Below are 25,874 nucleotides of genomic sequence, written 5' to 3'. Positions count from 1 at the left end.
CTGGGGACTGAGTGAGCAGCAATGACACAGTCCTCTGGGCTGCAGTGGCCTCCCAGGAGCGCTCCAGTCCTTAAAGGGCAATGCTGAGGCTCAGACCTCCCCCACATCTCCACGGGGTTGGGGGGTGACCACAGCAGGGCCTGCCCGCATCCTGGCCCGAGGTGAGCGCCCTGTGCCCTTGGCAGCGTCTCGGAGAACCAGTCGCTGCTGCGGATGCCTCCCTGGCTGAACCCCTGGCTTCTGGCGGCTGTGGCCATGTCCATGGCCCTGCATTTCCTCATCCTGCTTGTTCCACCCCTGCCCGTGAGTCACTGTCCTGCCCCGCTCCCCTTCTCTGGCTCCTGGGGTGACAGGGTCCAAATCCTCCTCTGACACTGGACCTTTCTGGGCCCCTTTGTGATGGAAACCATCTGGGGGCTGGGGTGGAGGGAGATCTGATGGTGCTTAGTAAATGCAGCCTATGTCAGGACCCTGGCCAGCCGCTGTCCCCTAGATGTGTTCCCCACTTTGGGACCCCCCCCACAAAGACTTGAGGAACAGAAGAGGTGGGGAATCTCCCAGAGCTGGGCAGGTGGAAAGACTACACCCTTTCCTGGTGCAGAATCCCTCCCACTTCCCAACAGGACAGAGGGATTCGGTCCTGCGGGTGAGGGCAGGGGAGGGCACCTCAGGCAGAAGAAACAGGGTAGACAAAGATCTGGAGGTGAGACCTTGAGAGGCATCTTAGATGTGCTTGTGAAGAGTCCCCTGCGGCCTGGGTGGATGAAGCGGTGGATTGTGGGGGCTCTGGGCAGTCCTTCCTTTAACCAAACCTCCCCTGCCCCAGCTCATATTCCAAGTGACCCCGCTGAGTGGGCGCCAGTGGGTGGTGGTGCTCCAGATCTCCCTGCCTGTCATCCTGCTTGATGAGGCCCTCAAGTACCTGTCCCGGAAGCACGTGGATGGTAAGTGGGAGGCCCCAGACCCTCTCCACCCTCCTGGCCTCCAGCCTGCCTCTCTGCCTACCCCTGCTCCCAGACTGCAGCGGGCTGGATCCGGGTTCAGTCTGTACAGGGGGAGGTGTTCTTGGATTGCCAAGTGGAGGCTGTGTTAATTGCCAGGTGGGGTCTGGTGGCTGTGACCCTTGGTGTCTGCAGGGGTCGGGGCCCTGGGCTTACTGAGCGGCCAGCAGGAGCACTGCTCAGGGTCCCGCTGCTTGCTCCCCTCACTTGCCACCAACCCTGCACAACTGGGCCTACTGTGCCCTCCTCTGGGCCTTGGCTGCTGACTTCTCTGAACCTGGCCTGTCTTTATCCAGGCATTGTTGTGACAGCCTCCCTGGGCATGGAGTGGGCAGCCGCTGATGGCCTCCCAGACTCCAGACCACACCAAGTTGGCCTCTTTGATGTGGGTGGGTGGAAGGGGGCAGTTCTCTGTTTCTGAGTTCACAGCTCTGGGTTTGCCTGAGGACAGCATGGCAGGGGTCCAGGTGAGGGGCAGCGTGTGGAGGAGCAGGCTGGGGTATGGCATCCATGGGGCAGGGTGCTCAGAGAGTGGGCGATTCTGAACCTCCCCAGAGCAAGGGAGGCAGTATCGTTCTCCCTGTCCAAGCTGCCCAGATAGGGAGGAAACAGGGGCGAGAAACTCTGTTCCTGGGAGTTTGTGCCAAGGCAGTAGGCCCATGGCCAGGTTGCTAAGGAGGGCCTGGGTTAGGCCCAGAGATGGCTGAGGCCTGCTCTGGAGCAGCTGGGTCCTTGAGGGCCACCACTGGCAGGAATGTATCCTCAAACTAGGGGAGGGTGCCTTGAGGGGGGTGTTATAAATAGATCACGTGCTTGTCATTCCGCAGGGGCCAAGGCAGGCAATCAGTCCCCATCTCCCACGCTGGCCAGCCCTCCTGGGAGCTGCCAATATTTTATCTTATTAAAAAGGCCAAAACAATTGGCCTCCTCTCTGTGGAGAAGCTGGCCCACCACGGGTCTGTCCAGAGGGTGACCAGACACGTGGCGAGGGGAAAGGGGGCCAGCTGAGGGTGGAGGTAGGTGTTCAGTGAGGCCTGTTGGAGCCCATGGGTGGGGAGGAGGAGGGAGCTGGACAAGGCATTCTGCCCTCTTTGTGGTCCTTTCTGGTCCACCCTCGGACACTCCTGGGGAGGCGAAGGGTGGAAATGGCTCTGTCACCCGAAACTCCACCCACAGGAGCCCCAGCTCTGGCTGGAGCATGGAGGTGGTCCACCAGAAAGGCCACTGGCCAGCCTTGACCGCAGTAACTCCACCTGCAGAGCCTGGCTTCCTGGGGGTGTGGGCGGCTTGGACAGTGGGCAGCTTGGACAGCTTCATGTCTTCAAGAGCCTTCCCTGGTGACCCCAGCTGCCAAGAGATTCTGCACATTTTCTCAAGAAAACTTAAAACATTTCTCAGCCAATGGGAAGAGCCTAGGTCTTGGGGACCATCGAGCACATTTTCTTGAGAAAACTTAGAACGTTTCTCAGCCAACGGGAATGGGCACCGCCCAGCACTGACTGCTCGGTGATGGCAGATTCCAGCCCAGAGAGGGGGAGGGAAGCAGGCCCCTCGCAGGCCGGGACAGGTTGGAAGGGCTGGGGAGGGAGCAATCCCTACAGGGCTGGGGTTGGGGGTAGTCTCTAGAAGAGGTCTGAAAGGGGAAGATTGGGCCTGGTGGAGAAGGGGCTGGGCTGGCATGGCTTGGCCTCTCTAGTGGGGCTGGGCTCAGAGTGCAGGGTAGAGAGGTGAGGCCAGACTGTGGCAGGGGCCTCAGACACCAAGGTAAGGATCCTGAATGTTATCCTCAGGGAAGTGGGAGCCGCAGAAGGGTGGAAGCCTGGGAGGGGCTGGGTTGACCACAGAGGGCAGATGGCGGCGAGCGGAAGGGCAGGGAGGCTGATGGGCCTTGTTGAGCTGGTCTTGGCAAGGAGTCACTGAGGCCCAGCCCAGGGTGAGCCAGTCCTGGGCAACGCCCCCACCTCCACTGTTACCCTGACATGTTGACTATGCTCCCAGTGAGACTTGGCTTGAAAGCGGGGTTTGGAGAACTCTGGTGTCAGGAGTGGCTGTGGAACCCACAGGATGAACATAGGCTGGACATCTGTGGCCACATCTGAGAGGTGGGGTGGAGTGCGCCCACTGGCAGCCCAGACAGCTCTGCCCCGTGAGGCTGTGGTCCCTTGGGCCTCCTAAAGGCAGACAGGGCCGGAGTGAGACAGGGGACCCTGTTACGTTCCCAAGCCAGCCTGGTGGCCTTTTAGGGAAGTTTTGCTGAGGACTGATGCTCATGGCTTCCCCGTGATTTACGAGGGATGTGTCCTGGAGAGGATTGTGGATGCTGGGTCAGCCCAGGGGGGTGGGGGGCTCCTCTTGCCCCACCTCCTGGCTCTGCCCAGGTGTGGCTGAGGAACCGTCAGGCGGAGGCCTGTGGGCTAGACAGAGGGGAGGGGAGGCCTGGAGAGACTGGGTGGGACAGATCTGGGAGGCTCCAGACATGGGTGGGCTTGGAGTTTATTCTGATGGCAGTTGGAGAGCCATCAAAGGGAATGACGGGCTGGATCTGAGTGTGACGCCAGGGACAGGGGAGTGATGGGGAGGTCAGGTAAGGTGGGACCGAGGGCGCTTGAGGCCTGGCGGGGGCAGCAGAGGACCAAATGAGCTCGGGAGATGCAGGTGGTGAAACCAGCAGGCCTGGGTATGTGGGACGGGCGAAGTGTCAAGGATAGCCTTGGTTTCTGGGCCTTATGATGGTGGGTAGTGGTCCCCCAAACTGGAAACCAAGAGAAGAATCATCATCGGGTGGTCAGGGATGGAGAGGGTTGACAGGTCACTCAAGTGAAGGAAGCCCCAGGGACATCCAGGGGGATGTGGCCGGGCTGGGGGCTGATCGAGAGATGCTGTGGGGGAGTGGGGCTGTCCCGGGAGAAGTGGAGGATGAAGGGGTCAGAAGGATGGGCCTGCCTGGACGTATGCTCTCATACATACATCTTAACACGCTCTCGGTTTTTCTTCCAGAAGAAAAGGGCCAGAAGTGAGTGTCGGGAACAGAGTGGAGTCTCCATGTACCTCAGAGTGACAGTGCCCAAGCATGCCCCCACCCCTGCCCCACCTCCACGCTCGCCCGCTTACTCACTGGGCCCGGCCACGGTCCGAAGGGCCATCCCCAGGCCCCCTCCCAGGGTCCCTGTCCCCACTCGCATCGCCTGGGGGCTCTGTAATTCATGTCTCTGGGGCTTTCCTGGGAAGTTCGTCCCTGAAGCTCTGGCCCAGGAGCTGCAGCCCGGGAGAGGCCTGCCCAGAAGCCCGAGCTCGTGGCAGAACCAGCGATGCGGAGCCCCCACCCCCAAAGCCACAGGCACATTCTGGAGCCTGCTGCCCCGTGCTCAGCAGCTGGGCATTTACTTGCTGACCTGCCTTTCTGCACTGACGGAGGACTCCTGGGACCCGCTTGGACCTCTCTCTCAGTGCCTGGTCTGGGGCCTGGTCAACAGGGTGAGGAGGGGACATCTGGGCCCAGCTGTGCACAGCAAGGGCAGACAGCCCCCTCCACTCTGCCTCCACAAAGCCGGCTCCTGAGGGCTTGAGCCTGCTTCTGTTTATATGTGTGGGGCCTGTTTCTGTTTATATGTCAGAGAGAGGGACACAAGAGTGGGGGGTGGGGGCTGAGCAAGGACCCCCTCCCCTGGGAGCCAGCCAGCCAGCCTGCCTGAGCTCAGCGCGCTCCCAGACCCAGGTTTCCCTGTCCAAGCAAACGAGATGTGCCAGCTCTGTGCTGTGATGCCCGCTCTGCCAAGCCGAGGACGGATTTGCCTCCGTGTCCCTGGCACCTGAGCCCCAAGACGTCCTTGGGCCCCTGACCACTGTGCCCTACAGCCCACCCGGTGCACCGCCATCTCGAGGTCTGCACAGCTGGGTGGTTCTGAGTCCTCTGGACTCTTGGCCTTGCTCTGTGCCCCTCACCCCACTCATCCATGAGCTGAAAGGGTGTCACTAAGCATGGTTAGTTACCCAGGGCACTTCCTCTCCCTCCCTCCTTGCTGGAGGAAAGCATGTGCTTGTGGATCATGACCGTTGATAGGAAAAGAGCCTGGAGGGACAGAAATGTCTTAACTCAGCTTTTCCCCTTTGGCAAAAATTAGCTAGGCGCAGAAGAAGGCAGTGAGGAAATGGCTGCATCCTTGCCCCTCCTGGAGAGCGTACAGTGGTTGTTTTATATGTAAATCAAGACTCACATCCCTGCCCTGGGCCCCAGAATCAAGAGCCCCCTCAGCCTGCCTTACACACAGATGGGCTCCCCGTTCTGTGGGGCTCACCCGCTGCCCCCAGAGATTCTCCTTGTCTTTCCTGCTGGGGGCAGGGGGATCTGAGGAGGGCAGGGCCCTGTACCCACTTGCGGACATGCTGTTGGGCAGAGAAATAAAGGTTGAGTGTCTAGGGCAACGAGGGCCATCAGAGTCTGTTTCCTGGAGAGCTGTTCCCTTCTGCCCCACCACCTCATGTCTACCTGGGTGCTCCCACCACCTGTGCAACCCCCCACCCCACCCCCGCCACTGCAGGAGCCGTGAGCAAAGCTCTGGGGCTCCCACGCCGCCAGCCAGCTGGGGATCCTGTCCTCTGACCAGGCCCCAGGGAGGCACTGACATCCGGAGCCACACCCCAGTAGCAGAGGCGGGACTGCCTTCTCGCGTGCACAGCACTTGACAGTTTGTTCACGTGATCAAAGCCCTTTACACACATAATGATTCCAGGAAAACAGAGGCTGGGAGGGGTCTGTGACTAGGTGCCCCTGGAGCCTGGAGGGGCCCCAGCCCTGGCTGTTCCATGGGTACCGCACCTCCCCAAGGTTTTTCTCTTGCTCTGTTTTCCTCTCCTCCTTGGATCCCAGGATGCCTTCCACCTCGTCCTCCATCCTTTGGGGCCCAGCTGGAATGCGCCTCCCTGAGGCTTCCCTCAACTCACATTGTCCTGGGGCCTTGGGGCCTCATGAGGCTGCTTGACATTAACTCCTGACTTGCCCACGTGGCCCTGCCCTCCGGGAGTGGGGGCTCTGGGAAGGGAAGAGCCTAGTCCCCCTACCTCCTTTGTTTCCTCTTCTGAAGGGAGACTTACAGAAGTTCTGTATCTCTTCTACGCAGCTGTCCTGGGAAGGGGATGCGGGCCCTGTCCATGCAGCCAGAGGCAGGACCACCTATATATTTGAGGGGTTCAGTGCAAAATGAAAATGTGGAGCTTCTTGTTCAAAAATTAAGCATTTCTTAATGGTGGCAGCAGAGTAATAAACCAAGTGCGGGGTCCTTCTGAGCACAGGGCCCAGGGCAATGCGTAGACGGACCGTCCAGGAAGCCAGCCATGACCGGAGGAGACAGGACCTGCTCTTAGGAGCTCCCAGGTTTTATTTGGGAGAGAGGATTTGACCCACAGCTTGCAGTGGGAGCCAGGGATGGGCAGAGGGATTCCCCCAGTACAAGATCCACCTATACCATTTCTCAGGTCACAAAGCCTTTTCCCACACCTCATGCCAGGGTCCTCAACCAGCTCTGTGAGATGGACCAGGCAGAGGGTAGGGCTCCGCTTTACTGATGAAGAGCCAGAAGCCCTCCGAGAGCCTGAGCATCTAGCTGGCCCTCATCCTGACGGACAGGCAGCGCAAGGTGCTGAGATGGGCCTGGGGGGTTCCTGCGGGGGCAGGCGGGCTCCAGTGCCCCCGGCAGCCTCTGGGGCTTGTGGCCAGGCCTGCTTTGCCTCCACCCCCACCCAGGCCTGCCCAAGCCCGGCCTTGTCCTGCTTGCAGCACGGAGCCCGACAGGCCGACAGGCCAGGATGGGGCGGCCAAGGTAAACAGAGGTTTCCTACCTCACGGCCACTGGCCCAGGAGGGAATTCCAGGGAAAGCCCCGGCACACTTATCACTGGCTCGGGGATGACAGCGTAGCCTCCCCCTGCCCCTTCCAGAGGCCTGGATTTGTGCCCCTATCCCCGCCACACACTGCATCCCTCACAGGGGTGAGAGTGACCCCTCCTTGGGGCCGCGTTAGGAGAAATGGAAGGGCGAAAATAGAAAATGACGTACGTCCACATGAAGACCTGAACCCGAGTGTCCATAGCAGCTTTAGTCATTATAGCCCCAAACCGAAAACAACCCAAATGCCCATCAGCAGGGGAAGGATAAACAAACTGTGGTATGTCCGTACAGCAGAACATTCCTCAGCAATAAATAGGAGCATCCTCATATATGCCGCAGAATGCACGATGCTGAAACCCCTGGTGCTGCGTAAAGGAAGCCAGAATCGAAAAGAGCCCCTACTGAGCTATTCTACCTCCATTAAGTTCTAGAAGAGGCAAAACCAATCTGTAGCAACAGAGCAGATCCGTGATTGCCAGGGCTGGGGGTTGGAAAAGATCGACAGCAAAGGGGCGGGAGGGAACATTCTAGGGTGATGGATTGGGTGGGGGAGGGTAGTTGCATGCTTTTGTCAAAACTCATCAAACTGTATGCCTAAAATGGGTACATTTTATTGCATGTAAATTATACCTTAGTGCAGTTTGATTTAGAAGAAAAGTGAAAAGAGGTAGGAGCCAGAGGTGGCGGGCCCGCGGCTGCCGTGGGTGTAGCGGTTGCAGCACCAGCAGGAAGTGGGGCAGGAAGAGGCTGAGGACCAAGGGGAAAAGGCCCAGAAGGATGGAGGGGAACCAGGGGTGTGTGATGCCTCGGACACTCGGGCAGGGGGCCTCCAGCCGGGTCATGGTCCGTAGTTGGGTGAAAGAATCCAGAGCCATGCAAGGTCCAGGCAGTGGGAGAAGCCGGCTTGCGAGCCCCTCCTGTGGCCTCCCCACGGATGCCTGCTCTCCCCCAGCCTCCCCGAGACAGTCCAGTTGGGCCAGCCCAGGGCCCTGTTCCAGCCAGCCTGAGAGGCTGTGTGGCATTGGGTGAGTCCCTGGGACACCAAGTCTGGCCCAGATGGTGTGGGGAGGTTGGACTGAACCCCCCTATGGGCAGAGACATGGCCCCTGCAACCTTGGGACCCTGAGTGGCCAAGGAGACCCACTGGAGCCTATGCCGACCCCCTTGAGGGCCCAGGCTGGCCTCCAGGACAGGCACGGGCACCCTCCACGCTCACAGAGCCACTAAATTTAGCCAGGCAGGGGAGGCCATCCTGGGGCCGAGTGCTTGGCAGCACTGCCTTGTCTCCCTACAAGGCCTGGCTCAGTACCCGAGCCGGCCATCCGGCCTTTGGGCTTATAAGGCAGGTCTGGCGGGTTTTAAGAACTGGAGTCTTGGGGTGGGCTCTGGTCCAAGATCTCAGACTTTGGGGAGCCTCCTTCCGAGCCACCAGCAAACATGGGAGCTACTTGCTGTGTGACTTGGGCAGTGCACTCACCTTTCAGAGCCTCGGTGTCCCTTACCTGCGAAATGGGAATTCTCGGACCTGTATCATGTAGCTGCTCTAAAGAAAAACCTGCAGAATTCCCGGTTTCCCTCACTCCCCAACATGCCTAGAACAAACACAGAAGTCTGTCCCTGGGGATGCTGAAGTCGGGGCCAAAGGCGGGAAAGCAAAGTCCATGCATTTTAGAACCAATGAAAATGGGGGGAGCTTCCTGCCTTACTCTGGCAGAGATATTCTCAAGGAAGGGTATTTGGAGAAAGAAATGTGATTGCTTTTATTTCTCTTTCTTTTGGGCACTTTTCGGTTATGATAACAACCCCGAAAGAGACTGTCCTCTGGGGCATCCTGTTTTCCAAGTGTCAGGGTCAGAACCAAGGCTGTGACAGGAGCACCTGTGTGTGCTCCAAGCAAGTCTGTCTGTCCATTGGTCCATCTGTTCGTCAGCAATCCTGGCTCCCTGGAGAAGGAAGAGGAGGAGGGAGAGAGGAGGGAGAGGAGGGGGTGGAGGACATGGTGATGATGTGAAAGGGACAGATATAGATTGGAGAATGACTCCCTGACTTCCCCACACCCCCCTTCTCCCTCCCTTCCTCCTCACCCCTCTCCCTCCTTCCTCCCTTCTTCCTTCCCCTTCACCCGCTCATTTAGTCCCTGCCACCCTCCGAGTGTGGTGTGCATGTCTTGAGAAGGATGGTGGATAGGGACACAGAGATGCTCTGACAGTGTCAGCATCCACCCCACTCCCATGGCAAGAAGTTCCTGTCCCGGGTCTGCTATTCCAAGGGCCATGAGGTCAGCTGGGAAGGGGACAGGCTCTTTTGTCTGGGGTCAAGGTCAGGCCAAGCGGATGTGGCCACCACAGCTTTGGCTCCCAGCATCTCTGGATTTTTCTTGGAAAAGCTCAGGACGTGATTCTCACCAGCCCCTCTTGAAGGTAGCATCATCGGACAGACAGCTGAGCCTGAGATTGCTGGGAACTCTGCAGGAATTGGCCTGGGGAGCAGGAAGGGGCCGTTGGCCTGCCCTCTGTGGAAGCCCCCTTCTGTCCAGCAAGCGGCTCTACTCAGACAGGAGGCTGGGATTCCCAGCCCCGGGGCCTGGCTCCCTGCCCAGAGTGATTTCCCAGCTAAAGGCCTGCCAGAAAGAAGCCTCCTATCAGCCTTCAGGGTGAGGCAGCTTGGACAGGGGGTGTGAAGGGAGCCCCGAGGACACCCAGCCTCGGTTGAAAGAGGGCCAGGGAGGCCTTCCTGCTTCAAACTGGGGCCTCCTGTACCACACAGGGTGAGCTTGGGCAATTCATTTCTCCTCTCTGAGCTCCAATTTCTTCATCTGCTAAATGAGGGGGAGGTTGGGGGAGGCCTCCAGTTCTGGTGCTCGGAGAGCTAACACAGGAACTGCCCCGGCCCAGCCCTGCCTCAGGGCCTGGTTGGGGCTGAGGGCACGGGCTGCAGAGGAGCTGTACCCCAAGTGCAACAGTGCCTCAATTTGAGGAAACTTCCATTATCGCCACCATTTCACAGATGAGGAAGCAGATTCGGGGAGTGAGGCAACATACCCAGGCCCCCATAGGCAGCAAGAGGCATTCACCCAGGCAGCATGATGCCAGGCTCTCCCTGCTGGTCTCTGGGAGCCCAGAGCTGATGTGTAACAGATGTGGCCCTTGTCTTGTTGGGGTACCTGCCCCCCGTGCTGGTTTCAGGGAAGGTAGAGGTGGGGTTAGGATCAGAGAGGTGGGAGAATGGAGATGCAAGCCCAACACTGAGGTTGACCGGGGACAGACCAGGCTGGGACCCAGAGGGACAGGTGGATGGAAGATGGCCTATAAGGTCAGGGTGGGTGTCCTGCCACAGGTTCAGGAAGTGTCAGGCAGCTGGACCGGGAGCAGCCCTCCTGCCTCTCTGCCCTCCTGGCTGCAGACCCCCGGGGCCTGAGCTTTCCACCTGTGGGCCAAGGTAGGGTGGGGAGGATGTTTGGATATGGGATGGGTCCCTGTTTTGGGGAAGGCTCCAGCCTGTGGCCACTCCACCCACGCCCTGGCCTGAGCCCCCATCTCTGTTCTACCAGGTTTGTGGGGGACTGACAGCTTTATCTTTGGCTTGTGTTGGGTGGCCCATGGTTTCCTGCCAACAGCTCCCGTTTCCGGAGGCCCAGCAGGGCCTGGGCGGATCCAGGAGGGGCAGTGGGGCTGGGCCTGGGTGGCCCCCCTGGCCCCGCCCCCATCCATCTTGGGGAATTTATTTGTCCACAGGCGCAGCTGTCCCACGGTCCATTGCCTGACAGGAGCCTAGAGCTGCTCTGACCGCCCGAGGACTCTTCCTCTCAACCCAAGTGCTGCCAGCTGACCTCTGACTCCTGACCTCTGGCCCCACCTGCCCTGCCCTGCTCTTCTGAAGGCGCTAGGAAACCCCTAGAAGCTTTGCCATAGACGTGGGTGTAGACGCCGGGCTCACCCCGGAGCGGAGGCTGAGCAGGGGGCTGGGTTCTCAGCCCCCAGCCCGGCCACCATGGCGCGGCGGCTTCAGGATGAGCTGGCCGCCTTCTTCTTTGAGTACGACACCCCCCGAGTGGTGCTGGTGCGCAACAAGAAGGTGGGGGTCATCTTCCGCCTGATCCAGCTCGTGGTTCTGGTCTATGTCGTCGGGTGAGTCCGGACCCCCTCCCTGCCGCCCGCCTGCCCCGGCCCCCAGCCCGGGCCTGTCCTCCAGGCTCTGGGATGCTTCCCATGACCCCAAGGAGCCCCTCTTTCTCTCCCTCGGCTGTCATCCCTCCTGACAACCATTCTGGTGCTATTCAGAACGAATGGAAGCCTGAGAGTTACCATAGCCGAGATGGGGGCACAGAGACCAGGGCTGGCCCTGCCCCGGATCATCCAGTGAACAGGAGGCGAAGCCGCTGGGCTCTGAGGAACTGACTCACTGCTAACGGTCCCCTCAAGTGGCAGGAGGCGTCGGAGTCCAGGGCCCCAGTGAGCGCCAGCCAGAGCCCGCCTACCTCCCAGCCAAGCCACGCCGCTGCTAAGAGACGGAGGCCGCACCCCACTTCACAGGCCAGAGCGAGGCAGGACTGCTCCCACCGGCCCCACCTAAATTAGAGGCCTCCTGGGCCATTCAAGACCCTGAGCAGAGGAACCTTCAAATTCAGAACAGCTGGTGACTTAATGGTGGCAGTTCACAGAGGTTGGAGGTCGGTTCTGGTCCCAGGGATGACAGCTCCTGTCTGGGACCTCTTCCAGTGGCTGAGGTGGCTGGGTGCCCTGTATGGGGGGCATGGTGTCCACCCACAGTGACTCCACAGAGAGGTCCTGGGGGCCCCAGGGCCACTGCGGGGGTTCAGTCCCGGCCCCTCTAGTCTCCACGTCGCCATTTTTGCGATGAGACCAAACCAGGGTAGGCTGACCAGGAGGCCAAACAGTGACCACCTAGTCCTGGTTCCCCCAGGGCCTCTGGCAAACAAAGCAGCCTTCCCACTGCCCCGTTGGCCCCCGAGGCCTCAGAGCTGTCAGGGGGACCCAGGGCCGGGACCCAGCCCTCAGACACATTTTGGCCTCTGCTCCCTCCTGTTCACAAACAAATTAGCTGCAATGTCATGTGAGCTTGTGAGGGAAACTGAGACCCAGAGGGGAACAGTGGGGTTTCCAGGTCACATAGCAAGTCAGCAGCAAGTCCCAGTTAGAGCTGGGGCCTCCTGACCCCCGGCCTCAGCCCTGCCTTCTCCTTTCCCACCTCACAAGGGCTCCAGGAACCTTTCCAATGGGGCACTGAGGTGAGGCCACCATTTGCTGCACTCCTGACCCCCCAGGGAAGAGAGAGGTTGCCCGCCCACCCCAGCCCGTCCCTCACCCCAAGAGGCTGTCCTCACTGCAGCCCCTGCAGTTCCCTGTTTCTGCTTTGGGGTCAGCACTGGGAGCAGTGCCAGGGCCCTCTTGCGTGCTGGTCACAGACTATCAGAGGGAAAGGGTCAGTCCTCACACCCCACCCCAAGCTGCAGCGTATGCCGCAAGCCGCCATCCAGTCCTGAACACGCACTCCAGTGACCCGGATCTCACTGCCTCCCTCTTTCCCTTCCTCCCTCCCGAGATAGTGCGTTCAGTTTCCAGGTGGATGGCTTCCTCAGCATCAGCAAGACTCAGAGACACTGAGGGACTTAACCTGGGTCTCACAGCTAGAGAGAGGCTGAACCAGGATTTGAATCCAGGTATGGGCTCCAAAGTCGGCTTTGATGTCCTGGAAAGGGAACATCCTCAGCCTGACCTGCCCAAGTCACAGAACAGAGGGAGGAAGGCAGGGTCCTTGGCAGCATCCGCTAACTGGGTCCTCAAGCCCAGGCTCCAGCTGGGTCTGCGACTCCTACTGTCTCTGGCGCCCTCGTCTGGCCACTGCCCACTGCTGCACTGACCGCTCAGCGAGGCGCCCACAGCTGCAGACCAAACCCAGCCTGGCCTTGGTCTTAACAATCTGAGGCTTCAGTTTCCCAACTGTTCCACGGTGGGGGGACGCCCTCTAAAGATATTGCCCTCAGGCTCAACAATTTGCTCTTTCCTGAGGAGAGATGGCCTTTCTCTAATTATGCTCCCTTCCTAAGTCTGACCCTCTGGTCCTGTGGGCATTTCAGGGGGACAGAGTGGAGCACAGAAGAGCCAGACACCCCAACCCTAGAGACAGGGGGGCGGTCCAGACTGGGGACGGGCAGATGCAGAGACAGAACTGGACAGAGGGACAGACATTGGAGCACAACACTCAGATGAATAGAGAGGCTCTGAGATTTAGAGATGGAGAGTTACTGAGACAGCCAGAGAGGCTGAGATGCTGAGAACCCAAACTCCAAGGAGGGAAATTGAGGCTATGTTCTCTATTGGTCAAACTTCTGAGAAGTTGAGGGCCAGTGGAGGGAGCGAGTGGGCCTGAGGCCCTGGTGGGCTGAGCTAAGATGTCACTATTTTTGGCTCAAATTAAGATGGTTAGTTTGCAGTTAGAGCTGTCTCATGGGAGGTAATGAGCTCTCCGTAATGAGGTGTGCAAGCAGTGGGCTGTCATCCATGACCTAGCAGCCTATACAAGGGGTGTGCTGGGACATGTCCCTGCCCAGGGGAGCTCTGGTCAGGGGAGGAGAGAGGTCTGGCTGTGCACACAGGAGGGTTCTAAGGGGATTTGTGAATGCTGCTTGGGGAGTGAAGCCTGAGAAGGCTTCCTGGAGGAGGTGACACAATGGAGGAACCAGGTTTGAGCAAAGGCATGGAGGGTATAGTCCAGGTAGGCCTGCTCTTAGCTTTCCCTCAGGCCTCCTGTGTGCCCCTACACAGAACACTTGAAATCACATGCCTCTGATCCTGGAGCACACCAGTCTGCACTAAGGAGAGATACAAATTACTGCTGGGAGAAACGCATCGGGGACATTTCCACAGCATCTTCTCTGTGCCTAGTGCTGTGTTGGGTTCCATGGGACAGAAGTCAGGTGCAGGGTGGGTGGTGGGAGAGGGAGATGCTGAGGATGAATTAGCTGGAACTTCTTGATTCCTAGTGACAGAAACCCAATCAAAATGGATTTAAAAGGAAGAGCGGGGGTATTGATAGGTTTGTGTAACTGAAAAATCAGTGCGGGCTCCAAGCCTGGCTGGATCCTCTGTGACGAGGGCGCAGGAGGAGCGAGTTCTATGGACAGATGAGGAATTCAGGTTGGTCCCACTGGGTTCTCCCAGGAAGCTAGCCACCGTCTTCTCCTCTTCTTGGCTCTGCTTTCCTCTGTGGAGGCCTCATTCTGATGCAGGCCCTCTGTTCCCAGAGTGGCAGAACCAGCAGCAGACATCCCACTGGCTTAGCCACCTCTGGGGCATGAGTGTCTCTTTCAGAGCTAAAAGACCCAGGTCCACCTCTTATTGGGTGGGATTGGGTCATGTGCCCATCCCAGAACCAACGGTTGTGGCCAAGGAAAGGGAATGCCCTGATTGGTGGAGCTTGGTTGGATGCCCACCTCGGTCCAGGCGCTCCTGCTGGAAAGCAGAATATGATCCAAGGTCCTGGGGCAGGGAAGGAACAGCAAAAGAGTCACTAGGACTAGGTGGGGGAGCACGAAAGGAACCAAGGGAGAGGAGATGGAAGAGTGAGCAGGGCCACCAGTTCAAGCCTCTCAGTGCTTGGCTGAGGAACACAGGCTTTCTCCTGCAGGTGGTGGGGAGCCACGGAAGGGTGTCTAACAGAGGAAGGCTCGGGGCAGGCAGATGCTGGGGTGGGAGTGGAGGCCGGAGGCAGGACAGCTGTGAAGAGGCAGCAGTGATGAGAGGAGGGGGTGAGGCCAAGGCAGAAGGAGTGAGCTTGGAAGACAGGTCATCATCCTGGCGGGCCCCGCACTGGGGTGGCCACTGCTCGGCTTCTGCCCACCATCACTGCGGGGACATGTGCCCAGCATGGCCCGAGTTCCTGATTTCTCAAGAGCAGTGGGAAATTGGAATTTATGGGTGAAAGGACCATCTCTTGGTTTTTAGAGGTTAGCATTCAAAACACTTAAAGACGTAAATCATCAACCTGACTTGTCTGCAGATTGCCTGTTGATTAACCCCTGAGCCTCCAGAGTAGGGGGACCCAGGTCTGAACTCAGGCCCTCCAGGGACTGGAGTCTGGTCTTGCCCCTCCCAAAGGATCCTCTATCCGATAGCATGTGCTCGTCAACTCCTGCCTGTGGCCCAAGTCTGCACCCTGTGTCACCAGCCACACGACCTGTCCTCCCAGCCCCACGCCAGAGCTGCCCTGGCATCTGCCCCAGCTTGTCTTGCATCTCAGCCTCCCAACAAGAAGCCTTCTGGATCCTTTGATAAAAGCCACGTGGGGACTGGAAGGATGGGTGTGATGGAGAGGGAGGGTGTAGGGTTCGAGCCCAGGCCGTGTGCCTGCCGGATGGGGTAGCTATGGCGCCACAAGCAAGTTCTGTGGGGAGATGAGGTATTCACTTTAGTCTTGTTGAATTTCTGTTTTGAGATGGAATTCAGTTGTCAAAACATTCATCTTTTAAAAATATACAAGTTGGTGGTTTTCAGTATAATCACAAAGGTTGTGCAACCCTCACCGTTATCTAATCCCAGAGCATTTGCTCTGCTCCGAAAAGAACTTCATGCCCCTTAGCAGTCACACCCCACTCCACCTCCTGACACCCTGCTTGGCCTTTTCTGGATATTTCATGCAGACAAAGTCACACAAGATGTGGGCTTTGTGTCTGGCTTCTTTCACTTAGTATCACGTTTGCAAGGTTCACCTGCGTTGATTGTAACATGTATCAGTACTTCAGTCCTTTTTGTGGCTGAGTAATATTCCATTGTATGGAATTTCCACGTTTATCTGGACATTTGGGTTGTTCCCACTTGTTACTTGTGAATAACGTTGTTGCGAACATTTGTGTGTAAGTTTCTGGGTGGGCAGGTTTTCAGTTCTCCTGGGTGTTCAGTTCCTAGGAGTGGAATAGCTGGGTCAAATGGTTATTCCATGTTTGCCTTTTTGAGGAACTTCCAGACTGTTTTCCAAAGGGTCAAGTGAGGTTAAAGGTACCTGTGAGATGTCTGGGCAGGGATGCAGGGCAAGGGGTATGAGAGTGTGTCATCAAACAGTTGGAAGTGTCAACATTTATGTAAGTTCTTTGAGTGCAGTTTGGATTGTTTTGTTCTTTTCTGTATTTTTCATGCCTAGAACAGTCCTTGGCACATAATAGGGGCCTGAAAAGGAAATATTTGTTGAGTGACTGAATGTGTGGAACTGAATCTGAGAGGAGAGTACAGATGTGGAGATAGAAATCCGGGGACACGATGTGTCTGTGCCAGCTCACGTGGTTCCGGTGTTCTGCTTGGGCTGAGAGTGGAAGCTGGGAGGATGGGGACAGACCGACATTTAAGGGGGAATTAGTGAAGGAAGACTAGAGACTGTAAATAAATAGGATTATTTATTACGGCCTGCCGCCTGCCAAGCATGGTGCTAATTTCCTTAACAAGAACTCACGGGAACCTCCCCCAGACAATCACCTAGGCTCTTTTTCTTCCTGGGGCCCGGCGCAAGGCTCAGTGAATGGTAGGGCCTTGTTTGTACTTGTTAAATGAGCAGCTTCTTTGAGGTAGTTGCCTTCACCTCCATTTTGCTGAGACATCCAGGGCTCAGAGAGGTTTAGTCTTCAGCCTGAAGCCACACAGCTGGTGAGTGGTGGTGCTGCTACGTGAACCTCGGCCTCTGATTTCAGAGGCCACATTCTGAGCCACTCCACCACGTGGCCTCTTCTCCAAGGGGCCACTGAAGAAGAGAGACCAGGATAGTTTGTTGCTGAAAATGAGGAGGAAAAAAATGGGATAGAGAATTTCTGGAAGGCAGAGGGCTTCTGGAGATGCCAGTGTCTTTGGCATCAGTCCCCCTTGGTGGCCTTCCCAGGTGGTGACCACAAGACCAGGTCAGGATGAGCAAGGCTTTGGAGGAGCAGGCCTGGAGCCATGGTCATTCTGTTAATTGTCAGAACTGGGGTCACTGATGTCAGATTTGGCCCCCAGGACTGACAGCTCCTGGGCACAGACACAGCCCAGAATGGCTGCATCTGCCCCAGCATGCAGTCTTAGTGTGGCTCCTGGCAGACACGCTGATGCCAGGTTGCTCAGTGGAGGAGGGCAGAGTCCTGCACTGGGAGCCTCCAGCCTGGGGTCTGCCTCTGACTTGGGAAGAACACTCTCCCAGGCCTCAGTTCTCCATCTATACTGTGAGGAGTTGGTTTTGGGGAGAGAAATGCCACTGGGAGGTCAGGGATGAGGGCTGCCAAGAGGGTGGCTGATAACCTCTCCTGCAAGGGGTTCAGAGCAGGGACCAGGTCCCTGTGATCCTCCTCCCCACAACAGAACTTGAAACCTGGGCACGGAGCCAGAGGCCTTCCTGGAGTGGAGGAAGGAACCTAAGGAGAGTAGGGGGATGGGCGATGACCCTTCCCCCTGATGGGGCTGGAGTCAAGGAGGCTGGCTCAGCACACGGAGGACAGGGAGCCTTTGTTGTGCCCCACCGGTTGCCATTTGAGACCTGCAGGGGGCAGCAGTGACCATCCTTAGGCTGGGAGAAGTTGTCTGGGCTCCAGCACCAGGTTTGGGGGTGGTGGTGGCAGACGGGCTTGGAGAAGGAGAGGAGTGAACTACAGGAGGGGACAGGAGGACACTGGTGGGCTGCCTTCCTGGGGCCTGGGGCAGCGAGACAGCCCCCAGAGAGCTAGTATTGACTCTGACTAAGAGGCCTGGAGAATTCTGTTACTGGGCCTGAGCTCTGGGGAACAGAAGAGAAGCCCTGCTTTGGACAGGTGGGCTAAAGGTAGGGTGAGGGTGATGGGGACATAAATACACCTCCTCACAGTCAGACACAGCCGCAGGTGTGCTCAGATGTGCCCTGAAGATACACAGCTACACAATCTGATGGGGACCATAGACAGACAGGTAGACACACACACGCACTCATGCACACATGCACACAGTTACAATGAATTGCCATGGAGATTCTTTCCTGAAGGAAGGGGACCACACCCTGGAGAGAAGTGTTATTCAGGACTCTCAGTTGTAAGCAACAGAAACCAAGCTCAAACTGGCTTAAATAAAGGAAAAGAATTTATTCACTCGTGTAACTAAAAAGTCCAGAAGCAGATTTTCCAACATGCTTCAGGTATGGCTGGATCCAAGTGCTCAAACAACATTGTCAGGTGTCTGTCCCTCTCCTTCTCCTGGCCTGGCTTTTCTCTAAGTTGGCTTCATTCTCAGGCTTGCTCTCTCCATGAGGGAACACAGATGACTAGCCATAGTTTTGGTCCTGTAGCCACCCTGCTTAGCCACCTAGCAGAGAGGATGTTTCCTTCCCAGTAATTCCCAGAAAAATCCTGGCCTCATTGCTGAGGGGACTCCCCAGGGTTGTGTGCTTATCCTTAGACCCATCACTGTTGCTAGAGTGATGGAACGTTGATTGGCAAGCCTTGGTCCTGTGCCCCCACTTTGGGGCTGGGAAGGAAGTTGCCCCACTGAATCTCCCAGACTGAAAGTGAGAACCCAGGAGGACACGGGTTCTTGATGCTGGGAGGGGAAGGCCTGAATTTCCCAAGGAAGCTGGGAGGCCTCCAGCCTGAGCCACTCCCATAAGGGCCTCAACTGGGGCCAGATGCTCTGAGCCCTTCAAAGGACCACCTGCCTCTCTAGTTTCCCTTCCAGTCAGTCCCCCTCCTCAGGAGCTCCCAGCATGGCTGTAATGATAATAGCTAATGTCTGCTCAGTGCTTACCCCATGCCAGCTTCCATTCTAAGTGCTTTTGTAGATGTTAACTCAACACAAGTATGATTACTGTTTATAGTTTACAAGGGAACTGAAACAGAGAGGGATTGAGTAGCTTACTCCAAATCACACAGCCTGTGAGATTCAAACCCAGGCTTTTGGACCCCAAAGGTCAGGCTCTCAGCCATCACGTTCTGCTGTTTCTCAGTGGGTGGAACTCAGAGAGGGAAAGAGAGAGGAATGAAGGTTGGGGTCCAAGAAGCTTGGCCTCCAACAAATCCTGCTCTTGGAAAAGTCTCTGAAAGAGTACTTCATTGACTCTGCTCCCTGGGAATAAGTGTTTTCATAGTGAATGAATGGTGGAACTTCAGGCCCAGGCCCGCAGCGGGAGGCAGGTAAGGATCTCCTCCTCCAGGCCAAGATGTAGCTGTAGGAGCAGAGAGTGGTTCCGAGGTGCATCTGGGGGGAAAGGACTTGATATGTCCAGCTGGTGCCAGAAAGGGCAGTGGCCACATAGCCACGTGCTGTCCTTGAATGTCCCCACTCAGCTCTGGCCCCTCTGCCCCCCCCCCAACCCCCCTGCAGGTGGGTCTTTGTCTACGAGAAGGGCTACCAGACCTCGAGCGGCCTCATCAGCAGCGTGTCTGTGAAACTCAAGGGCCTGGCTGTGACAAGGCTCCCAAGCCTGGGCCCGCAGGTGTGGGATGTGGCCGACTACGTCTTCCCAGCCCAGGTGAGCTGCTGTGGGCGTGCACCTTCCACCCACAGGGCCTGCTGTCTCTGAGCTGGGTTAGGCTCTATCCCACCTCCCTGTGGGACCAGTCTAGCTCTTCTCTCTCTCTCTGGGCCTCAGTTTCCCTAACTGTGAATGAGGGGCAGAAGCAGCTTCATAATATCACCACACTCTGACGTCAGAGGGTGTAGAGGCTGCTGGGTGTCCTGGGGGTTCTGAGAGCTTGCTGGGGCTGTGCTTGGGTTCTCGGGCCCCTTCTGCCAGCTCAGAGCCCTGCCCTCACCTCTCCTGCTTCTCACTTCCAGGGGGACAGCTCCTTCGTGGTCATGACCAATTTTGTCGCGACCCCCCACCAGGTTCAAGGTCACTGTGCAGAGGTGAGAACTGTTGCCCATCCTCCCTTCTTGGACCCACAGGGAAAAATAACATGGAAGAGGAGGTCCCTTTGGGTGGGAGGGGAAGTTGGATAGGCTTCCTGCGGGGCTGCCATGGTGGAATTTCAGGCATGGATTCACACAGTAACAGCCCACTGTCATCGACAGTGCTGAGGCTTCCCTCGCAGCTGTGTGCCGAACAGGGGAAGGAGGCTGTGAGCAAAGGTCACCCCAAAGGGGTCCGAGACTCTGCCGCACACCCTCCTTAGGGCCCTGGGGGTGGGAGGGGAATCTTCTCAGGACCCTACCCAAGGGGCCTGGGGCCAGTAGCTCTCCCCTCCTCCAGCACCCGGAAGGGGGTATATGCACGGATAATAGCAGCTGCCCCCCGGGAAAGGCAGAAAGGAAGGCCCAAGGTAAGGTTGGCCTCCTCCTGTCGCCCTCCACAGCCCCTGCTCTTGAAAAAGTCTCTGAAAGAGTCCTTCACTGACTCTGCTCCCTGGGAATAAGTGTTTTCATAGTGAATGAATGGTGGAGTCCTGTGAGCTCCAGGCTTCCTCCACCAGGAAGTCCTTCCTGCTCTCTCCCCGGCTGCCCTGACTTTGGCCTCCCCTGTCCCAGACCCAGCCTCATTTCTGTCCTCAGGCTTCTGCTCTTGGGTGCCCCATCACTGGGAGCTCCTAGGAGTGGGGTCTGGGGGGGCCTCCTCTGCACCTCCAGCTTGTGTGGGCACCCAGGGGTTCCACCCTCGCTCCAGGCATCCGCACAGGCAAATGTGTAGCCTTCAATGATACTGTGAAGACGTGTGAGATCTTTGGCTGGTGCCCAGTGGAGGTAGACGACGACATCCCACGGTAATGCCCTGTCCTTCCAGGGAGCTGGGGGCAGGGTCCTCAGCCCAGATAGAGAAGCATCTGACCTGGGCTCTGGAAAGGATCTGTCCCCACTTCTTCCAACCCCACCCTCACCCAATCTGTGCGGCCCAGGCCGAAGATCCCCCGGCCCATGGTCAAGGAGCCTGAGAGTCCACCATCACAGCACACCCACCCCTCCAACCACCCAGGGCCACAGGAGGATCCCATAGGCCCTCACACCCCTTGCACACCAAGCCAAGCTCCGGTGGGCACACAAGGGACTCCTGGGGAGGGGGTGGTGAATGAGTGCGGTCTCCTCCAGCCCTGCCCTTCTCCAAGAGGCCGAGAACTTCACTCTCTTCATCAAGAACAGCATCAGCTTTCCACGCTTCAAGGTCACCAGGTTCGTGGGAAAAGCAGGTAGACATTTAGGCGGCTCCCGGAGGCTGCTCCAGCTGGTCTCCACGTCACCTGTCACCCCGCACTCAGGCTGATTTCATTCTGGAGGCAGAAGCTCGGGCTGGATCCCTGGGGCGGGCTGCCTTCAGTCTCCAAGGGCTGTGGAAGGGGCATTTCTGGGGCCTGGGAGGGGTCCCCAGAGTTTCAGGGCGTGGTGGATTGCCCTCCCGGCTGGCAGATGGTCGCCACCAAGGCCCTCGGTCCCCACAGGCGCAACCTGGTGGAGGAGGTGAATAACACCTACATGAAGAACTGCCTCTATCACAAGACCTTGCACCCGCTGTGCCCTGTCTTCAAGCTCGGCTACGTGGTGCAAGAATCGGGCCAGAATTTTAGCACCTTGGCTGAGACGGTATGGTACCAGGTGGGCAGGGAGGGCTGCGCCCCCAGATCATCAGGCCATAAAAGGCTTTTCAGGCCCAGTTAACCACCACTCCCTCAACACGTCCCTAGTGTGGGCCGAGCATATACACAGATCCATCCCCTTATACTGAGGGCCCCTGAGGTTCAGGCCCATGTCCTCAGCTGGGCCTCGCATGGGCCTAGCACAGAGGAGGTGCCCAGAATGAATGGCCATGAGCAGATGTCATCACATAGATGTCTTCTGAGGTCCCAGTGGGTTTTAAATATTAGATAAAAGCAGCTTAAATCCCATAGACTATGGCCCTGAGAACTTCTGTGCCCTGCCCAGGGTTCCCGGGAATTCTAGAGTCACATGGGGTTCGAGGAGAAGCAGTACCTTCTAAGGAGCACAAGACTGTGTGACTGGGTTCAGATCCTGGCTCTCCCTGTAATGAGCCATGCGACCTCAGACAATTCTCTTACCTCCAGTGTGTCTGAGTGTTTGCACCTGTAAAGTGGGGGCAATAATAGTACAAGTCTATCGAGGTTGTCCTGAGGATTGAGTGACTTCATGGATGGCACAGCACTTCAGTGTGGCCTGGCCCCAGGCACCCTCAGTCCATATCCCCGAGTGGTCCTTATTGTCCAGCTCTTGAGAGACTCAGGAATGGAAATCAGCCCCTTTCTGTGACGTCACACACTGAAACAGTTCACTCACCATGACTTTATCTAGAGTTTGTTGCCGGGGTCAGCAAACTTTTTCTTTAAAGGGCCATAGAATAAGTATGGACCACGGGCCACATGGTCTCTGGTCCAGCTACTCAGGTCAGCAGCTATAGAGCAAAAGCAGCCACAGACAATAGGTAAGCACATTCAGCCCTCCAGCCTCGGTTTGCTGATCCCCGGAAGGGGTTTACACTGTAGCAACACACAGGACCAGAAAGCTGAATGTTAGTTTTCCCCTCTCCTAAATATCCCCCTGCCACCCCAGCTAGGAACTTCTCACCCACCACCATCATCTACAGGCATCTAGCCCCGCCCCTGCCCCCCCCCCACCTAGCTGCCCAGCTCCATGGCTACTTTGACTGCCACCCAATTCTCCTCTTGCTCACCCCGCTACCTGTCCCTGATCCTTGCCTCGCCCAGAGGAGCTTCACTTTCTCAAGTTCTCTCTGCCCAGCTCATGTCAATACAGGCTTACTCTTTAATTCAACAGCTATTTACTTGGCCTCCCATGCTGTGACTCAGTGACAAACAAGACAGACAGCCATACCCTCTGGAGTTTACAGTCTTAAAGAGTTTACAGATTTACAGATGGGTTAATAATCACACAAAATAAATATATGATTATAAAGTGACACATGCTCTAGAAGTAAACACAGAGGGAATCACAGGGACATATTTTAGACCAGGGGTGGTGGTCAGGGAAGGCCTCTCCGGGTAAGTAATCAAAGCACAAGAAAGAGCCAGCCTGTGGGGAACTGGGGGGACTTGGCATGTGCAAAGGCCCTGAGGTAGGAAGAATCTGGTGTATTCTAGAAACCAGCAGAAAGCTGGAGTATGACGGGTGGGAGGTGGGACCAGAGTGACTGGACTGCAACCCTGAGGCAGCTTCTCAGTGTCTCTTCTCAAACAAACAAAAATGTTTCCTCTTTAAGAGACTGCTAGCACCAGCCATAAGTCAGGAGTTCTTGATCCTACACCCTGGATCTTAACCACCTGTGTCCCTGGCAGGGCGGGGTGGTGGGCATCACCATCGACTGGAACTGTGACCTGGACTGGCATGTACGACACTGCAAACCCATCTACGAGTTCCATGGGCTGTATGAGGAAAAAAACCTGTCTCGAGGCTTCAACTTCAGGTGCCTGCCAGGCCCTCACCAGTGCACCCTTCCTGGGATCCCATAGGCTTTTCTACTCCCAGGACTCCCAGAGGCCAAGCAAGTGGCCCAGGGAGGGGAACAGAGGAGCCTGGGAAACTCTCATCCTTCTGCAACTGGCCAAGCAGGGAGCCAGCAGGGAAGAGGGGCTTAGAGGCCTGAGCCCCGCCTCTGGCTCTCGGTCCCTTTGAGGCCCAACTGGCCAGGATCAGCTGGAGAAATCGCCAACATCAGGGGTTCGGAATGAGGCCTGGGATCCTGCCTGCGAGCCCCCTTCTATATAATGTTGCGGGGCAAGGGCTGTCCTCGTGGACCTCTAAGGGCTCCTGCATCCCAGATTCTCTGGGGACTCTGAACCCAAGACAGTTCTCCATCACCCTCTCCTGAAAACTTCCCCCTTCCCCAAGGTTTGCTAGGCACTTCGCAGAGAATGGGACCAACCACCGGCACCTCTTCAAGGTGTTTGGGATTCGCTTTGACATCCTTGTGGATGGCAAGGTGAGTGTCGGGTGTGAGGGGCAGCCAGAGACATGGTCAGTCCCTGCGGGTGCCTGTTGGGTGTCTATGGTTGTTGGTGATGTGAAGTTGGATGTGCCTTATTCAGCACCTCTCTACCTGATAATCGAGGGACCCGGGTGCTGCTGATGGCACAGTTTTCCTGAAGCCTACTACCACAGCTCCTCTGCTACCTCCCTGTGTCCAGGGAGTCAGGGCCAAGGTCAAGCCCCAGGGGTCCTGACCAGACACTGGGTTTTTGTGCAGAGCCAGGGCCTGGGAAGTGGGCCGTGGGGCCAGCTAACAGTGCAGGGTGGGGAAGTCCCTTGCCCAGGCCTGGCCTTAGGGCTCCTAAGGAAGGCCTTTCCCACCCGACCTTTGTGGCTGTTAACCCTTCTTTCCCCCGGGCCTTGCCAATAGGCTGGGAAGTTTGACATCATCCCCACAATGACCACCATCGGCTCCGGGATTGGCATCTTCGGAGTGGTAAGTGTGCCAAGGTCCGGGGGTCACTGTGCTGGGGTCAGTGCCTCCCCTTCCACGCCTCAGCGACAGGTCTTCCGCCCCCAAAGCTGGTCCACTACTACTGAGCCCACCCCACCTCCCTAGACCCGCAGTCAGGGCCTGAGGAAACCAGAGTGGGGCGGGACTGAGTGGGATGGGTCCAGGCCCTGAAAGGGGGACAGGACCCCACCGGGCCCCCGCCGTCAGCAGGGACCAAGGAGGGAGGTGGAAGGTCCTGTCCTCCCTTTCCTGTGCTCTGTCCACCACCTGCCTCCCCTCAGGCCACGGTTCTCTGTGACCTGCTGCTGCTGCACATCCTGCCCAAGAGGCACTACTACAAGCAGAAGAAGTTCAAGTACGCAGAGGACGGGGGGCCAGGCGTGGTAAGAGAACTACCCCCAGCCCGAGTCCGCCCTTCAGAGGCGCAAGGCCCGCGAGCCTGCGCTGGGGAGCCCACTGCTTCCCGGGGCTGACTTTCACCCACCCAACTCATACACAGGGTGCACGTGACCCTGCGGCCACCAGCTCCACCCTCGTCCTGCAGGAGAACATGAAAACGTCCTGACCTCCGCCCCCGACTCCTGACTGACCGCGGCCCGTGGTGTCAGGCAGGGGCTCTGGTGGGGTCCCAGCCAGGGCAGCAAGCTCTCCCCAGGAGCTCACCCACCCTCACCGCCAGGTAGACACCAGGTTGCCGGAAGCCCAGGGTGGACACTGGGAGAGACCTGCACAATTCTGGGCTCTGGTTCCAACTCTGCACCCACCCAAGGGGGCCTCACCCTGGCCTCAGCCTCTCCACTGCCTCATGTCTCCAGATCTGTGCTCTCCCGTACGGCAGCCACTAGCCATGGGTGATGATTTAAGTTCAAATTAATTAAGACTGAATAAAATAAACACTTTCGTTCCTCACACTAGCCACATTACAACTGCTAAATACACACATGTGGCTAGTGGTTGCCCTATTGAACCACATAGAACATTCCCAGCATTGCAGAAAGTTCTTTTGGACAGCTCTGCTTGAAACCTGTTTCTTATTGGCCCCAGAGTGCCCTGGGGAGCTTATCAACAGTGGGTCCACCCCAGACCTCCCGAACCAGAATCTCCAGGGCTGGTCACATGGTCGGCAAGGATAGCAAATCTTTCAGGTCATTTTCAGGACTTAAATTTGAGAACTGCTCCAGATCAGATATCAGACTTAGCTGGGGCCTGCGTCACCTGTGTGCTCACAAGCCACACGGTGTCTCACCCATGCCCCTCATGTGCACAGGCACCTGCATACACACATCCCCTCCCATCCACACTGTGTATTTGAACAGCTTGGGTCCTGCAAACACAACCATCTGAACACACCTATACCCCCAGGCACAGACTCAAGGTCCATGCCACATCACCCCCATGGGGATGTGCTTCTCCCCGAGTGTGTCAGGCCAGGACAGCCCCTTCTAGTGATGAGTTCTGACTCAGCTACCTCCCGTCAGGGTGGGAGCCTTAGCTGAATCTGGGGCTCCCTGCCTGTGACCCAGCGCCAGTTCCCAATGCCTGCCCGGCTCTGTCTGAACACAAGGTCTGGGAAATCAAGGGGTGGCGTATAATAAAAAGATGAATAAGTTCAAA

General features: G+C 57.3%; 2 protein-coding genes across 5 annotated transcripts in view; both read left to right on the top strand.

Moving 5' to 3' along the window:
* ATP2A3 (ATPase sarcoplasmic/endoplasmic reticulum Ca2+ transporting 3) overlaps positions 1-10,755 on the top strand; it is a 39,265-nt gene extending 28,510 nt beyond the window's left edge. The window contains exons 19-21 of one of the 3 annotated variants that reach the window (XM_064495045.1): positions 186-303; positions 827-944; positions 10,619-10,755. In XM_064495045.1, coding sequence (XP_064351115.1) covers positions 186-303; positions 827-944; positions 10,619-10,647 — 265 coding nt within the window. In that variant the 3' untranslated portion in view covers positions 10,648-10,755. Of the gene's footprint in view, positions 1-185; positions 304-826; positions 945-3,998; positions 5,424-10,618 lie in introns of those variants that run through there. The other 2 variants (XM_031469497.2, XM_031469496.2) reach the window with 2 other exon arrangements.
* Positions 10,756-10,874: 119 nt separating this feature from the next.
* On the top strand, positions 10,875-25,874 carry P2RX1 (purinergic receptor P2X 1). Of its 2 annotated transcripts, none has more exons than XM_010987926.3 (12): positions 10,875-11,011; positions 19,205-19,352; positions 19,658-19,729; positions 20,073-20,142; positions 20,484-20,580; positions 20,903-20,983; positions 21,250-21,391; positions 23,116-23,243; positions 23,669-23,759; positions 24,177-24,242; positions 24,542-24,643; positions 24,760-25,874. In XM_010987926.3, exons 1-12 carry the CDS (start codon positions 10,875-10,877, stop codon positions 24,823-24,825), a joined length of 1,200 nt encoding a protein of 399 aa, XP_010986228.3. In that variant the 3' UTR covers positions 24,826-25,874. The 2 variants fall into 2 exon arrangements, with proteins under 2 accessions (XP_010986228.3, XP_064351117.1); XM_064495047.1 differs by lacking the exon at positions 10,875-11,011 and adding an exon at positions 11,452-11,553.

The sequence above is a fragment of the Camelus dromedarius genome, chromosome 16, assembly GCF_036321535.1.
Source record: "Camelus dromedarius isolate mCamDro1 chromosome 16, mCamDro1.pat, whole genome shotgun sequence".
In the NCBI taxonomy this organism is placed as follows: domain Eukaryota; kingdom Metazoa; phylum Chordata; class Mammalia; order Artiodactyla; family Camelidae; genus Camelus; species Camelus dromedarius.
The sequence above is the reverse complement of the archived record's forward strand: the minus strand, read 5'-3'. Positions and strand labels throughout refer to the sequence as shown.